The sequence below is a fragment of the Alexandromys fortis genome, unplaced genomic scaffold (assembly GCF_014885135.2).
Source record: "Alexandromys fortis isolate MF-2015 unplaced genomic scaffold, M_Fortis_MF-2015_v1.1 scaffold_118, whole genome shotgun sequence".
Lineage (NCBI taxonomy): Eukaryota > Metazoa > Chordata > Mammalia > Rodentia > Cricetidae > Alexandromys > Alexandromys fortis.
Genome location: NW_026068010.1, coordinates 4,658,275 through 4,675,046, shown reverse-complemented (window position 1 = coordinate 4,675,046; position 16,772 = coordinate 4,658,275). Strand labels below are relative to the sequence as shown.

General features: G+C 36.8%; 1 protein-coding gene across 5 annotated transcripts in view; it reads right to left on the bottom strand.

Annotated features, from left to right (window-relative positions):
• Pds5b (PDS5 cohesin associated factor B) overlaps positions 1-16,772 on the bottom strand; it is a 152,368-nt gene that overhangs the window by 43,372 nt on the left and 92,224 nt on the right. For all 5 annotated transcript variants that reach the window (XM_050161882.1, XM_050161886.1, XM_050161884.1 and 2 more), the window contains exons 17-19: positions 15,008-15,123; positions 9,984-10,089; positions 4,532-4,692 (exon numbers count right to left, since the gene is read on the bottom strand). In XM_050161882.1, the coding sequence (XP_050017839.1) occupies positions 4,532-4,692; positions 9,984-10,089; positions 15,008-15,123 (383 nt within the window). The remainder of the gene's footprint in view (positions 1-4,531; positions 4,693-9,983; positions 10,090-15,007; positions 15,124-16,772) is intronic.

Below are 16,772 nucleotides of genomic sequence, written 5' to 3'. Positions count from 1 at the left end.
AAGACCAAAGAAGAGACTGTGACAAGGCCAGGAAATACTACATTCAGATATTAAAAGGAAAACAAGTAAATAAATGATCCTGACAACAAGTTCTGAGAACACTCAGATATGATCAAGACGCCAAGGTAAGGATCCATGCAGAAGTCAATAAAAAGGCAGAGAGAGTCTATTCAATAAAATCTTAGACTATTTCCCAAACCTAACAAAATGGGCATCCAAGGACAAGAGGGATTTAAAACCCCAAATAGACATGACCAGAGAAGAACTTCTCCAGAACACATCACAATCAAGACAAAGAAAGGGTAAAACAAAGTTAATACATTTAAAGCTATAGGAGGAAACATCAACCCACAAATACAAACACACAGGAATTTTAACAGACCACCCCACAAAAATTGCTTAAGGCCAGAGGAGCAGATTCATGTATTTTACTGCCAATCAGGTTCCTAGATCCAGCAAAGGTATCTTTCAAATTTGATCAGGAGATAAGGACATTCCAAAACAAACTTGAACTAAAGCAACACCTTATCACCAACCCAGCTGTAGTGCTGCTGTTTTCACAGAACTGAAACCTTTCCTCCTTATAAGATCAAAAGACTAATGAAACCCATCAGGCTCAGTGAGGTCAGATTTACACTCCTGAGAGGCCTCCCCAGGGCTGCAAATGCAGGAAACATTATGGGGAATCTCCCCAGTGGCACTACACAACGGAGGGCAGGAAGCTCCAGGCATACTTTATCAGCGGTCTCTCATGATGACTTTGGCGATGTAACTGCCTTTGAATCACTGGAGCTCCTATAAATAACCTCTCACCCACAACCCTATAGATAACCCAATAAACTCAATGGTTCACCAAGTTAAAGTTGGGTAGATTTTTTTTTTTTGTCTGTCATTGATAATTCTACCTGAAGTAAATAGACAAACATTCACATGTCTCAAGAAAAACTCATACAATAATACTGCAAAAAACCCAAAAGGAACACCATGCACAGAGAAAAAACAGCCTCAGTCAAGACAGCAGAGGAAATCAATTCATGTGAGGAAAAGATGAAGAGAGAAGACCTGGGAAGAAATCTATTATGCTCAACAATATGAGCCCTCAACACACTAATATTACTGTAGGGAAGAAATAAAAGAACAAATTAATCCAACCAACTAGAAAAATAATGTAAAAAGTTCAGGAATTAGCAAACCTTTCTCACTAACCAAATGCAAATGTTGTTAACTCTGCAATTAAGAGACAGACTAACGGAGTGGACAATAAAACAAGACCCAGCTAACTGCTGTATCAAAGAAACATACTTCAACGGAACACATTCGCAGACTCAAGAGTGAACGGAAGTTAATCAGACTGGCATCACTATTCAGAAAAGTAATAAAGCAAACTTGAAGCGAAACATAGTCATGAGAGAATGTTTCAAAAGATAAACACAGTCCCTAAATTTTAATGAAGGTGAGAAAAGCATACATACATTGGGAAAGATCAGCCTCAATTGGTACAAGAAAAACTGGATCTCCTCAGCACGCTGAAAAATCTCACTCTGAACAAATTTGGATTAAAGATCTTAATAGCAAGATTCAGAAAATTCTAAAGGGAAGCTTCAGGATACAGGCATAGGCTGGAACAATCAATAGCTCAGAAAATAATCCCAAGAATCAAGAAATGGCATTGTATAAAATCTAAAACCTAATTCCAACAAGGGAAACAACAGCAATTGTATACAGAACGGGAAAAATACCAGCTGTGTATCTGACGGGAAATTGGTATCTAGAATTTATAAAGTATCCCAAATAAACAAACATCCCCATCTCCCAAATGAATCAATGATGGACAAATTAATTGAATAGACATTTACCAAACTAAGAAAAAAGAATGCTTGTACTCAACCTACTTAGCCACCAGAAAAATGCAAAGTAAAACTACATTATGGTTTGAAAGAAAATGGCCTCCAAAGGGAATAGCACTATTAGGAGGTGTGGCCTTGCTGGTGTAGGTATGGTTTTGTTGGAAGAAGTATGTCAATGTGGGGCAGGCTTTAAGCCAAGTGCAGTGAGAAAGACCCTTCCTGTTGCCAACAAATCAAGATGTAGGACTCTGAGCTGCTTCTCCAGCACCATGTTGGCTTGCACGCCACCATGTCACACATGATGATAAAGAGCTTAACCTCTAAAATGTAAGCCAGCACCATTTAAATGTATTTCCTTTATAAGAGACGCTGTAGTCATGGTGTCTCTTCGCTGCAATAGAACCCTAACTAAGACACACCAAGATTCTGGCTCATTAAGAAATAAGAGCTATTTAGGATATCTGATAAATGGAACCTTACATATGGCTGGTGGCAATGTGAACTGGAAGGGTTCAGTAAGGAAATCAGTACGCAATTTTCTCACGAAACTAAAACTAGAACTACCAAGTGATCCTGTTGTACCTCTCCTGGGTATATAGCAGAAGCAATCTTAAGTATGCTACAGACGTATCTACAAATTCATGTTACTGCTACACTACTCACAATAGCCAAGATGGTCAACAAGAGTTCAGAGGGAAAAAAATGATTTTATGTTATGGAATGGGCAAATATAAGCAAGGTAAAAGGATAGGAGATGCAAATATGTCATAAATATATGTGTATGTTTGTATATGTGTTGTATGATGAGAACTATTATCTTGCACGCTAAAAGAGTGAGGAAGAAAAAGAAATAAGAAAATAGAAACTATGCCCAAAGGGATATAGTTCCATGGATAATAGAATCAAGCCTAAATTCAAATCACACATTTGCTACTTGCTAGCTATGACCTACAACTATTTGCCTGTCTGGATATCAGATTCCTCACTTAGATAAATAACCACATTCTGTTGAATAGCAGTCTGTTTAACTGAGATAGACTACCAGGTGAATATACAACATATGATATATAGTTACATACAACCCATATGAAAAGTCACTCTTCTCTATGATCTGATTTGTCTAGCAAGAACATCATCCCATAGAGAAACATACATCATGAACTCAAGTTAGCAAGACAGTTCCAAATACTAGTGCTGCTTACTCTTACCAAAGAGACTACCGTTATACAATTCTGGTAGGCTTTTCGCTTTTAGATTTATTTTATGTGTATGACTGTTTGCATGTTTGTATGTATAACATGTGCATGCCTAGTACCCATGGAGAGGGTGTCAGACTTCCTGAAACTAGAGTTACAGATGGCTGTGAACCAACATGTGGGTGTTAGGAACCAAACTCAGGTCCTCTACAAGAACAGCCAATGCTCTTACCACTGCCTGATCCCAATTTGGGTAGGTTTAGATTACCACTGCCAGCCCCCAATTTGGGTAGGTTTAGATTACCACTGAAATAATACCTTTGTTCTATTTACCAATAGTTTCTTCATTTCACTTCAGTTCACATGACCAGAACAGAAGAGCAAAAGTTACACATTTCTCTAAAAGTTAGCTTAATGTGGACTGAGGAAAAAAACCAGACACAATTCTTAAGAAGCAACCAACCCTGACCACAGCTCCCTGGAAGGGCAGTTCTCAGCCAGACGTGAAACCAAATCACCTGCAACATAAGGACCATATGTGGGATCGTTTCTCCAGAAACTGGGAAGAAAGTTGGACAAGAAGCAAGTGATGACAGAAAGAATGAAGACAGATGCTATTTGGAGATTATAGAATCTTGAACACTGCTAGCACCTTACAGAAATTCTCTACAGCCTATCAATGTCCAATTGTTGGAAATATTAGAGCACTAAACCACCATAAAGATGAGCATTCCATGTTCTCCTCCTTGCCCGTACGAAGTGCTCTGTCATAAGAGTGATAGAGTACCCTTAGTCAAAGAGAACACTGGCCAGCAAGATTACTTGGTGGATTAAAAGCACTTACAGTGCACAAGAGATAATCTAAGTTCATTTCTTGTGGATCCCACAAGGAAGAAGACAACTGACTCTCCTGAGACTTGTCCTCTGACCTGCCCATGTGTCAGGCACAGGTGAGTTTGCAAGGTGTATACACACATACAGACACACACACACATGCACGCACGCATGTATAAATTAGCCCCTCTGAAATTTCTTATTGTGCCTTAGACCCATGTGAACTATCTGTGCAATTGTACACCAGAAACACTACTTTATCAAATGGTTTTTAAGTCTTTAAGCAACACTGAAGCATTATAAAGATGTACCATGCTTGTCTTCTATCTTACAAATCTAAAATATCATCCAATGCTTTTTCACAAGAAAGAAGTCTATCTGGCTAGTAGTGGCACACGCCTTTAATCCCAGCACTTGGGAGGCAGGTAGATCTCTATGTGTTGAGGCCAGCCTGGTCTACAGATTGAGTTCCAGGACAGACTCCAAAGCTACAGAGAAACCCTGCCTCAAAATTCCGAGCCCCCCACCCCACAAACACAAAAGAAAGAAGTTATAGCATAATATAATTAGCATACAACTTTCCTCTAAACACAATTACTACAGAACTCAAGAAACAGTATATCCAAAGTATTTATTAGAAAAAGCTCAACTCACGATCTGATGTGTGGGAAATCCTCTTCAATTTTGCTCCCTGTATTTTTGAAAATTTGCAGGGCAGCTTCTGCCACCTTTTCATCATCCATTTTCAGACAAGCCAGAAGGGATTCAAATGTTTCAGCAGAATGAAATGAGATGGGATGTGTAAAAGAAAGTACCTACAAAGGGTTTATAAACATTATCTGCAAAATCTTTTCATGTTTTTAATATATACCTAAACTACACATTAGAAATCATACTAATCAACAATCACTTCAAGACTGACTAGGTTATGTTCCTATACATAATATCAATATATTTCTAGTCAATTTGGACTTTTACTGATCCTTATTTTTTTTCAGGGGAAGGGCATGAGGGTAGGAAAAAAGGAGATTTAAGAAATACAATAAAGCATCACTCTTTTTTCTAAATAACCATTAGAAGAAACTAGGTAAAAATTTTTTAAGTAAATTAGGAAATGTGTACTTACCCGATCAAAAAACGCACTAGAAGTACAATAACCAAATCAACATTGCAAAAGCAGTAGAGAAAATAATCAAACAAAAAGATAAAGCAACAAGATCAGCATTTACAAGAACCTTGACACAGATTGTAACAGACTTTAAAGAAGGCAACAGCATGTAGCTCAACTGGGGAGAGTGCATGCCTGGCAGGAACACAGGCCTGGGTTTGATCCCCACACTGCACAGAACCAAAACTGGTGATGCTTGTCTGTCATCAGGGAGGCACATATGAGGATAAGACAGCAAACCTCAACTATCTGCAACATAAGGCCATCCTAGGTTACATGAGACCTTGTCCCCAAAACAAAAACTAACAAACAAAAACCTGCAATTGAGCTGGGCCTACTGCTGCAGATATTTGATCTGAGCATTCAGGAGGCAGGGAGATCTATGAGTTTAAAGCCAGCCAGGTCTGCACAGTAAGACCTGTCTAAAAACAAACAAAACCAGGCAATAGAGAAGCAATAATCCTGAGAAAACCGTGTATCTAGTACAAGAAAATCATATCAAACACCCCTTCATAAATCTGCTCAAAATAATTTAATTGGGCTTAAATTAAAATAAAATAAAAAACCTTTGGACACCAGCATGGGGGGTGCACATATATGGGAGCATCTGTCTGTGAGTGTGTGGTGGTCAATTGGACTATCTTTTCCTATCACTCTCCACCTCTGTTTCTCCAAATGGGGTCTCCCACTGAATCTGGAGCTCACAATTTCAGCAGGTGGAGACTCTTACACACTGAATTGAAGACACATGCCCACCAGCCTAGGGATCCACACTCAGGTCCTCCTGCTTACAGGGCAAGCATTTCATCCATCTTAGTCCCATTATAGGGTTAAAAATGTAGAATAATGGAATTCAAATACAGAATGTAAAAATACTAAATAAAAAAATACTATATAGTGTCATATTTTAAAGATTTAAAAATAATCAAACTAAACAATGTTATTTAGAGATATATACAAAGATGCAAATAAGCAAGCTAAAATTTTAATAAAATAAATAGAAATTTCAGGGAAATGTATGACAGATTTGATTGTAGGAATAAAATCACTCAGGAAACTAATATAGCATTTTGAATACTCAATGTAATTTGAGTAAACATAGTTTACGGTTTCATATGGCTTAAATATAAAATGTAGGTAACTGGCCTGTGAAGGCTATAACTCTACTGTGATGCTGATTGCTGGCTGCCATAAGATAAACAGCTGTAATCTACTCCGTATCCCTTCTATTATATTTCTACCCACCATAGGCCTAGAAACAATAAAGACAAGTGACCATGGAGTGAAATCTCCGACTCTATGAGTATATTAAGTCCTTAGTCCTTTCATTTGGTTTTCTCGAGAATTTTTTAACAGTGATAAAAGGCTGGTGAAAACAGAAAATAAGTACTGAAAACTGGCACCATTACTATGACCACATCTATTCAGGAGGTTCAGAAACCTTTGAAGCTAATTTATGGGAAGAATTGGAAAAGTTTGTGAAAACTGGCTAGAAAAAGGCTAGAATGCTTTACCTGGAATTTAATGAGAGACTCCAGTGGGAGCTTGAAAGAACAGATGCTGACAGTAACTCTAAGGACTGTAGGTCTGACCAAGGGTTCTACTGGGAACTGGGCTAGAGACAGGCAGCCATGTTAAAGTCTGGCAACTTGTCTGAGTTTTTTGGTGCCCCAAGAATGTGTGTGAGTTATATTTAAAAGTGGTGGTAGAAAAAATGTAGAGATAATTTGGGTATTTGAAATTTAGCATGAGATTACTGACTGCTTTTAGTCATCTTTATAGCAAAAACAAGGCACAAAAAAATAAAACAAAGGATGTAAAAAAAAATCTGCAGTTTGTAAATCTATAAGGACAGGTGTGCTGAAGATGTGGTAACTGAAGAGATGGTAAAAAGCCAAATATGTTGCGTCAGAGCAACAGAAAAGTTGCCTTGAGGGATAACCAGATCCCCAGCCCAGACTTAAGAACATGCACTTGAAAGGCTTTAGCAATAGAATTCTAACATGCCCTGCTCATATAAGTAGTAGTTTCCCCAGAAATCATTTCCCTACAAAATGCTGCAGACATAGTCAAAGTATGCTCAGTTCCTGCTTGATCTGATGGCAAACCTGGGCATCTGTCACGTAATTTTTCAGATATGCAAAATGCAACTGTTGTGAATTAAGGAAATTTCCCTGCAGATTTAAAAGCAGCATCAGATTCCCTCAGGGAAGCCCCCTGAGAGTGAACCCTGGGCTGCTGTACCAAAGGCCCTAGGAAGTCAGAGATGCCAGACAACAAAATGTCTGCTGAGGAAAATTCTAGGCAATTCACAGAACCAGCCTTTAAGAATGACGGTAAGTTCTATAGCAAGAAAAGGTAGAGAGGGCCACCCAAGTCCTGTGAAACTCATACTGTGTGCCACAGATGCTGAACATAGAACTCCAAGATTCAGAGTTTGCCTTGCTAGAATCTGATCTTGTTTCAGTCAAATCTCTCCTTTCAATGTACCCATTCCTCCCTTTTGAAACAGACAGACATTTATACCTTGTGCACATTGAGAACATGCAATTTGTTTTTGAGGGTTTTTTTTTTTTTTTTTTTTTTTTTGGTTTTTCAAGACAGGGTTTCTCTGTGGCTTTGGAGCCTGTCCTGGAATTAGCTCTGTAGACCAGGCTGGTCTCGAACTCACAGAGATCCGCCTGCCTCTGCCTCCCAAGTGCTGGGATTAAAGGTGTGCGCCACCATCGCCCAGCTGTTTTTGAGTTTTAACAGGTACTCTCAGCAAAGACATGCCTTGACTCTCAAACATTTTGAAGCTGAAGTGTTTAAAAACAAGGAAACTGCAAAAACCTTGAAGCTCCATGGAAATGGAAAACACATTTGTAATATGAGATGAACATGAACTTTAGAAGCCAGGGTAGAATAAATATAGTTTAAATCTGCAAGTGTCTCCCAAAGGCTCCTGTATTAAGAGTTTAGTTACAAGATGATGAGCATGTGAAACCTAATTGATTCATGAGGATTCTAACTTCCACAATGGATTAATTCACTGATGAATTCACAGCTAAGGAGTGACTTGGAAGTGTATATATCTTGTCCCCATACCCTTTTTTCTGAGTTTCTCAACTGCTACAAAGTAAACATCTCTTCAGTCTACAAACAAGGTAACCCCTGCCATGACAGTCTTGCCTCACCACAGGCCAAGAGACAAATGGAATCAAGTGACTCTGGATGAAGGGCTGAGAAATCACTAACCAGGGTGGTCCTTCCCTCAATTTACCTTCTTAGATACTTTGTCAAAGTGAGCAAAACTAGCCAAATAATATTCTACTTACTTTTCACAAGTATAAATTGTGATGCCACAGTTTAAAAGCTAATTATAATAGTTTTTATTTATCAAGTATTTCCCATAAAAAAGCAAAGAAAAATTTAAAAAGGTTCATTAAAATCCAATTTTAAAAGAAAAGACTAGGGTAAGAGTAGATATGAAAAAGAATGAGAAATGAATGGGAAACAGAAATTGTTAATGTACAGAAGGTAGTAACATTGCAGGAATTATATACAATACTGCCTGTACTAAGCAGATTAGCACATTTTCTAAAACACAGCATGATATGCTTGTGAACATTAAAAAAACTGGTACCTTCACCCACAATAAATGGCATATAGAAACAAATTCTCTGCAAAATGATATGAAAAATGTTTTATATACAATTTATCTGTGGACATAAAAATTTATACAAAAAAATTGTGTCTTTAAAAGTTTTAATTGGGGCTGGAGAGATGGTTCAGCACTTAAGAGCACTGACTGCTCTTCCAGAGGTCCTGAGTTCAATTGCCAGCAACCCTCTTCTGGCATGCAATCATACATGCAGGCAGAACACTGTATACATAATAAATAAATCTTTTTAAAAAGAGTTTTAATTCTATGTGTGTATTTCAATTTCAAAGGTCTTATTCTCCTGAACCCAGTAATGACTTTAGGTTAAAAAAAAAAAAAAAGACATTACACAAAAATATTTACTTTAGTACTGTTTATAAGAATAAAATCTAAAAAGCCAACAATAAGAAAACAGCAATGTTATGATACACTGAAGTAGAGTAGTCACCATTTCACATTTATTGTTTTAGTTAGGTGTCACACATTAACAAAATGTCTATTACATGGGAGGAAGCGCTCAGAGGCAATTAATACCCCAACCACTCAGCTCCTATCCGTAACAGCTGAAAACCAACACTTAAAAATTTTGTTACTGCCAGGCCTGTTGGCGCACACCTTTAATTACAGCTCTGAGGAGGGAGAAGCAGGCAGATCTCTGTGAGTTCAAGGCTAGCCTGGTCTATGAAGTGACTTCCAGAACCGCCAGGATTACACAGAGAAACCCTGTCTCCAAAGAAACCAGAAAACAAGAAAAGAAAGTGGGGGAGGGAATCACTGAAAACTGCTTTAATGAGGAAAACAAAAATAGAACAATCAGCATGATTTTAAACTAAATAAAACTGTATGTTAACTAAACATTGCTAATTAAAAGGAAATTTTAAAACTAGTGTTTATGAACAAAAGGCTTTAAGAACTCAGCTGTCAACAATGAAGGGACATGCGCACAGTCATTAAAAGGCTCACTCTGCATCAGAGCAGCCCCTCCTCATTAATAGGTCCTAAGAAGTTTATGACCAATGAAAGCAGGAAACAGGGAGAAATTTCTAAGTTATTATTTTTTAAAAAACCAAGAATCCTTCTTGTTAGGTTATAAAACTTTGAGAAGCAAACCTTAAGAACAAGCAGAATTTGGAAAGCAAGTTAGGCAGAACCCTGTGTCTACATTGCAAGTTCTGGATCATACAGTGAGGCCGTTTTTAAAACACCAGCCTGCGAAAGCGCACACACGTACAAAATAAACAAAACAGCAAAAACTCCCAGATGTCTAATCACAAACAAGTTTAGGAAGTATTTACCTTCAACAGCTCAAGGCCTGCTCTAATAGCTTGATCAGTTGGGACACCCTCATCTTCATCGTCTGCTGTTCCATCTATTGACTTATTCACTTGCTTGATAAGAGCACTAAAGTATGACAAGAAAACGAAAGGATTATTTCTTTCAACTGTAATACACTAGCAGTATCTGAGGAAAGTCCCTAAATATTAAATAACTACACATTGCATAATATTTTATATGACTGTTAACCAAACATTATTGTTAAACAAATTAGAGAAAATATCTTTTTTTTTTTTTTCAGAATCAGTTCTTTCCCTTTACCCATTCAAATAAAAACAAAGTTACTTTACTGGCCCTCTTAGAATGTCATCTGTACCTTTACTAGTGTCTTTTCCAGAGGAAACCTAGCGTCAAACATATGAATGATATTTATTTTTGTCTAAAATACATATTAATCAAAGGACAGCAGTAAGTACTCTAAAAATGCAACAAGGATTTGTGTCAGACAACGATCCAAGAGTCAGAAACCACAGACCTGCTGCTAAAATTGTAAATGATGTAACAAACCTTGTAAAAGAGAACACCAGACAAAGACTAGGAATGTTTTCCAGCTTTAGAGACAGGCTGATCTTACTGTAAATAAATTTAGTAATTCACTGACAGTGATTTAAAGGAATCATTCACATCATTGAGTAATTGTTCTTTTTACAACCATCAAGTAATAAAGTAATAGTATGGACATAAAACATACCAAATAAAATTTTGTTGTGCAAGGCTTCTTGAAATATTTTGTTCAAGCTGATCTTCAAAAAATATTTTATGCTCAAATTTAGTATCAAACAAGGAATGAAGAATATCTGTCTCTTTAACAAGAGTTTAAAATTTTCTTACCTACAAAGTCTATTTCTGGCTAACAAGATGGCTCAGGGTATATGGGCCCTAACCTGATGACCTGAGCTTGATTCACAAGACCTACACAGTAGGAAAGACCTACAATTGTCCTGACCTCCAAATGTGGGTCTTTGTATATGTACCACTGCACATACACATATACAAACATGCATACATTAAAAGCATTTATTTGTCACGTGTTTCCATTTATTATTTTTCTAAGTTTCCGTTTCCATGAGTTTTACCTATTCTCATATCTCTAATTACCCTAATGAAAATCTCCAACCTAAATCTTATTCCCAACAGTACCAAGATTCTTCTACACAACAGGAACATTAATAAATTTAACTTCTACTTTCTTCTATAACAATGAATAGGAAGACCACAAAAAAGTGAACACACACATTAACAGTATCATCCAGCAAGGACTGCAAAGGAAGTCATGACAGAAAATGTAGTTCCTTCTTTGGGGCTACTAAGAACAGGAGCTCAGAAGAAGATAGAAAGCAGGAGCAGAACAAAAGCTAATCACACACACAGTCTAGGGGACATGTTGGCCAGAAAAATGAAAAACTGGTAAACTATTTTCAAAGCTACTTAAGTATTTAGTGAGGAACAATGACAACTATATAATGAAATACACTTGGTATGTTAGCCTAAGAAATTAGCAAGAGAATTCAGCAAGGTGGTAAGAACAACACTCTTAGAACAACATTGATTTTCTCTGACAGCAAAAGTCAACTAAAAAGCACAGAGGGAAAATGTATTAACATTGAGAAGCCAAAATACACAAATAACTAGGAATACAAGTCACAAACCAAATCCCCATGTCCTTGGGTGAAAGAACAATCTGAATCCATGTATACTCCTGCCCATCTGGAAGACCAATATATGTCTGCTGCCAAACATGTAGGGAAGAGGAGCGAAAAGCTTCCTCTGTGAGACCAATCTGCCCCAAAAAAACCTCATGAAAAATCAACACAGGTCCGTGTAAAACATACAAGAATTTGTCCAACAACAAGGAAACATGTCAAACCAAATGTGAATCCCTTTTTTCAATAATGATTAAGCTAATACAAACAGCTATCATGTACAATAAAAACCTAATGCCCATATATTACACTAAACTGTATATCAACTACAGATAGAAACATAGAAAATAAAACTACTTAATATAGCAAAGTAAAAAAGAAAAATAAAAAACCAAAAGAAAAAAACAAATACAAGTGTGTAATTAATTTTAAATTTAAACAATAACATTGGGATCTTAGCCTTATCATCCCTGTAATCAATTAACAAAACAAAAATGTTTCTCTTATGTACCCAAAGGAAAATTTCCTAAAGAAATGCAATTAACCAAGAAATGTTTAGGGGGAAAATTTTTTTCTCATTTGGAAATGTTCATCAGTTGTAATAAAAAACACTTCAAGGTACAACCTAACATTCACCCATCTACAGACTGTAGAGACTGAAAAGGCACTGACCAGAAGCTGACTGCCTAAGGGACTAACATAGTCTCTCTTTGGAGGCTCTGCAGTCACTTCCTGAGTCGAATTTAACATTGTATCCATCATCCCATACCTGTAAGGCAGCTTCCATTCCACTGTTTAGCTCCACTATTTACAATTCTCCCATATATACTATAAGCAAAAACTGTTGCTTCTTTTTCTATTTATGCTCTAACAAACCTTCTGGATTACTCTTAGGTTCCTGACTGCTGGCTGAAACAAGGGCCTGCTCTTGGTCCTCAGTTTGTCAGCTCATAGTATATACCTTACGGATATAGAGATGACTACTTTGCACTGATATGGATCTTGGTTTATTGTTACAAATTTAAGATCAATTTTATTGTTGTGTGTGTACACATATATTTCTGCTCTTGATTAAAGTATTATGTTTGTGCAGCTGATTTAAAAATGTAATACATAATTTAAAAATATAGGTTAATAGAGAGTCATCTATAATTGTCAACCTTGTAGTCATGTTAGATTTTCCAAATATACAGAGATATATTTCAGTTAGATAGGTATTCTTCAAATATTTCAGAGACCTTCAGAATATGGCATTTAAAATGTTTTAAGAACTTAGGACTTTTCGTGACAATGAGACTCATCTGCTCCTGGCAGCACCAATCCACTTCATGGAGTTTGCTAGCCATTTGGGCAAGAAACTGTTCTTGCCTGGACTGCTTTATGGTATGCTGTATGAACTGGACATGCAGGACCCAAAGAAAAATGACTGCTAAATTTGCCTAAAGATGAGATAGTCCTTCGGGGTTCCTGCTTCATGAAAGAATCTGCCAGACATTCTGCAGGACATAGAAGAAAGTGACTGGCAAACTGCCAACATAGGCAGAACTGCCTTCAAAATACCCTGCTTCATGGAAAAGTCTGCCGGACACTATGGACCTGTAGGCTGAAGATGGATGCCCCAAAAATACAAAAGAACTTTGGGTGACTGTCTAAGGAGCAAGATGTCTCTGTCAATTCTAGAGTTTTGGAAGTTGCTTACAATGCACTTCCTGTTAACTTAGGTAATATTACATCCTTCTGGGGTCTTTGATGGACTTGAAAAATAGTTATAGTTTTCCTTAGTTATGATAAAAGATAAATTAGATATAAATATTGTAACTATAATTCTTGCTTGATAACTGTTTGTTATATGTAATTTTAGTATGTTAAGATTAAAACCTTCCTTTTCATTTAGACAGAAAAGGGAAGGTGATGTAGGATTCCCCTCTGTATGCTATGATTACCACTGACTAATAAACAAACTGCTTTGGGCCTATAGCAGGGCAGAACCGAGCTAGGCAGGGAAAACTAAACTGAATGCTGGGAGAAAGAAGGTGGAGTCAGTGAGAAGCAATGTAGCCCCCACAGGAGACAGATTATCTTCACTGGAGCCCACAGAAAAGTTCCTGGTATGCTACGACCTCAATACAGATTAATGGAGATGGGTAAGTTTAGGATATAAGAGCTAATTAGAAATACACTTAAGTTATTGGCCAAAAAGTATTACAAAATAATATAGTTTCTGTGTGATTATTTTGGGTCTGAGCAGCCAGAAAAGAAAGAACAACCTCTGACAACACCATACTTGTTAAAAAAAAAATCACCATTTTTTAAGTTTTAGAATCCTGCAACAACTTGGTCTTCTTACATTGCTCTGATTTCTCTATGGGAAAAGGTTTGCATGTCTGTCCACAATATTTTTCATTTTCTATTTAATTCTAGCATACCAGTCAACTCTCATGATTTCATTTTATAAATATGATTTGATTTTTTTTAATTAAAAATGTAGCCATGTATGGTGGCTTACTCTGGTGATCCCAGCACTTGAAAGGTAGAAACAGAAGGATAAAAAGTTCATGGCCACCCTCAAGTACAAGGTGAATTCAAGGACAACTTGAGTTACCTAAGAACCTATCTAAATAAAGATAAGACAGAAATGGGAGGAAGGAAAGGAAAAAAAAAAAAAAAAAAAGCCCTTTGCATTCTCTTCAAGGTTTCAGGAATCATTATTTGGACTTGAACCTTGTATCCTGACTACCTACCTCTTATGTGTGGCCAGGAAGCGTTCCTCAAATATGTTCTTTCTTGCCCATCATACTAGCTAGCATCTATGCACAGACTACCAGAACAGAGCCTGAAGAAAGTCCTTTCCTCCACTCACCAGCTAAGTCTGTCATTTCCAAAGACTAACAGAGTAAACCAAGAGTCCCAAAGCTCAGTGTCAATAGCAGTTCCTATCTGATCCCAGGCACACAGCACTCAGGCCTCTCTAGCCTATAATCTAACTTTGCAAACACTCATTTCCCTATCTAGTTAGTCTGTCTTATGACAGTCTCAATGCCTATACTCTTTCTCCCCTATTTGTAAAAGTAAAATTTTACCTATGCTCCCTTCTTCGGTAAAATACTACTTCCCAAGATAGCCTTTTGAGCTCTCTGAAGTAAAGTAATAAAGTAAAAGCAAAATGCCAAGCAAGAAAAGAAGCCCATCTGAGCCTGAATGAACACAAGCCGTACCCACAAATGCAGTGTATATGACTGCACAAACACAGATAAGCAGCTGGTTTGCTGACTGCCACTGACCCTACTAAATGCACGACTAGGAAAACACTAAGAAACCTTACCATTTTTAAGGACAAATACCTGATAGACTCAGTATCTATGTGTACAGGTGCTATTCTCTCCAAGAGAAACTTGATCATTTCCAAGAAAGGATTTGTAGGCTGTTTAGGGTTGCCCAACTTCTTAGTTATTTCACGCTGAAATGCAGATTTGTAAATAATTACAAAAATATATTCAAACATAAAATAACTTCAAAATGTTAAGAACCTACAACATTCTGTAGTACTGGTGCTGGAAAACACAAATTTAGAGAAACTAAGTAACAAAAACAAAGCACTGAATACATTCTAAGTAAATAAGATGTACATTATTATAATTATTAACATTCTAAGCAATGATGTACATTATTATTAACATTCTAAGCAAAGATGTACATTATTATTAACAAGCAAATAAGATGTACATTATCCAATATAACAATGAAAAAAACTGAACAGATATTTTGAGTAAAAACAAGGTTTGATTCCTATCTCATGTCATAAATTACAAAAAGCCAGGCAGTGGGGGTGCACGGGCATGCCTTTAATCCCAGCATTTTAGAGAATCTCTGTGAGCTCAAGGCCAGCCAGCAAGTTCCAGGACAGGCTCTAAATCCTGTCTCAAAAAATGAACAAACGAAGTTCAAAAGAATAAAAATATAAGAGTAAAATTGAAGGTAGAGAGACAAACCAGCAAGCAAAATTAACAAAGAGAATTTAATTAAATTGCTAGACGTCATTCTGAAGATTCTCATTCAGCCTACCCGGGAAAGAGCCAAAAATCATCTTTTTCAAAATGTATCAATATATGAGTACAAAACACTAATAAATATTTGAATAAATATTTGTAACATGTCTTAGTGTCTTTTCCTAACCTTTTGTTAGAGTATGATAAAATACCCTAACAAAAACAACTTAAGGGGGAGAGAATTTATTTTGGCTAACAGTTCCCAAGCTATAGCCAATCACATCAAAGGACACAATTGAGCTGGAAGGAGCTGGTCAGATCACATCCATAATCAGGAACAGAGAACAATGAATGCATGCATACTAGTGCTCAGCTCTCCCCACATCTTTCAGGGTGCCTTCCCTTGGCAGGCATCACCCACAAATGGGTACATCTTCCTACCTCAAATAATCAAGATAATACCTCACATATACGCCCAGAGACCGGTCAAGCTGATAATTAACATGAACTATGTAACTTGCAATCAAATAAAATTTTATGATCAAGACACCAAAAGCAAAACCCAAGAGCCATATAAAATTATCCATGGCTAGGCAAAAATAGAAATCATAATATAAAAGGGACATCACAAACGAAACAAAAGGGCAAAATACAGCTGACGGAAAATAAATTGCAACCTAAAATGACCTATCACAAACTAACCAGTTATAAGATAAAAAAAAAATTCTATAAAAATAGGTAGATTATAAACATTCAACTCAGAAAAGAAATACAAATGATTAAAAAAACTTGAAGGAGAAAGGTGATCAGAAACTAGGCAAATAAAAAATACAATTCCTATCAAAATAACTTTGTTTAGTTTTACTTGTTCTTTGTTTCTAACAATGAGTGGACAACATTATGATTGAGAAATACATGTTAAAGGCATTAAAAAGGTGCCTTTAAAAAAAAAATTAAAAAAAAAAGGTGCCTTTAAACCCATGTGATTAGACTTCTAGAAATCTGTAGGAATCACGATGTGTAAAAATATTCAGCTATGAAGGTATAATGTGGAGGAGCCAGAGGCATAAGTATGTATGGAGGCCCAAAAATGTGAGCCTATTTCCACCTTGACCAAAGG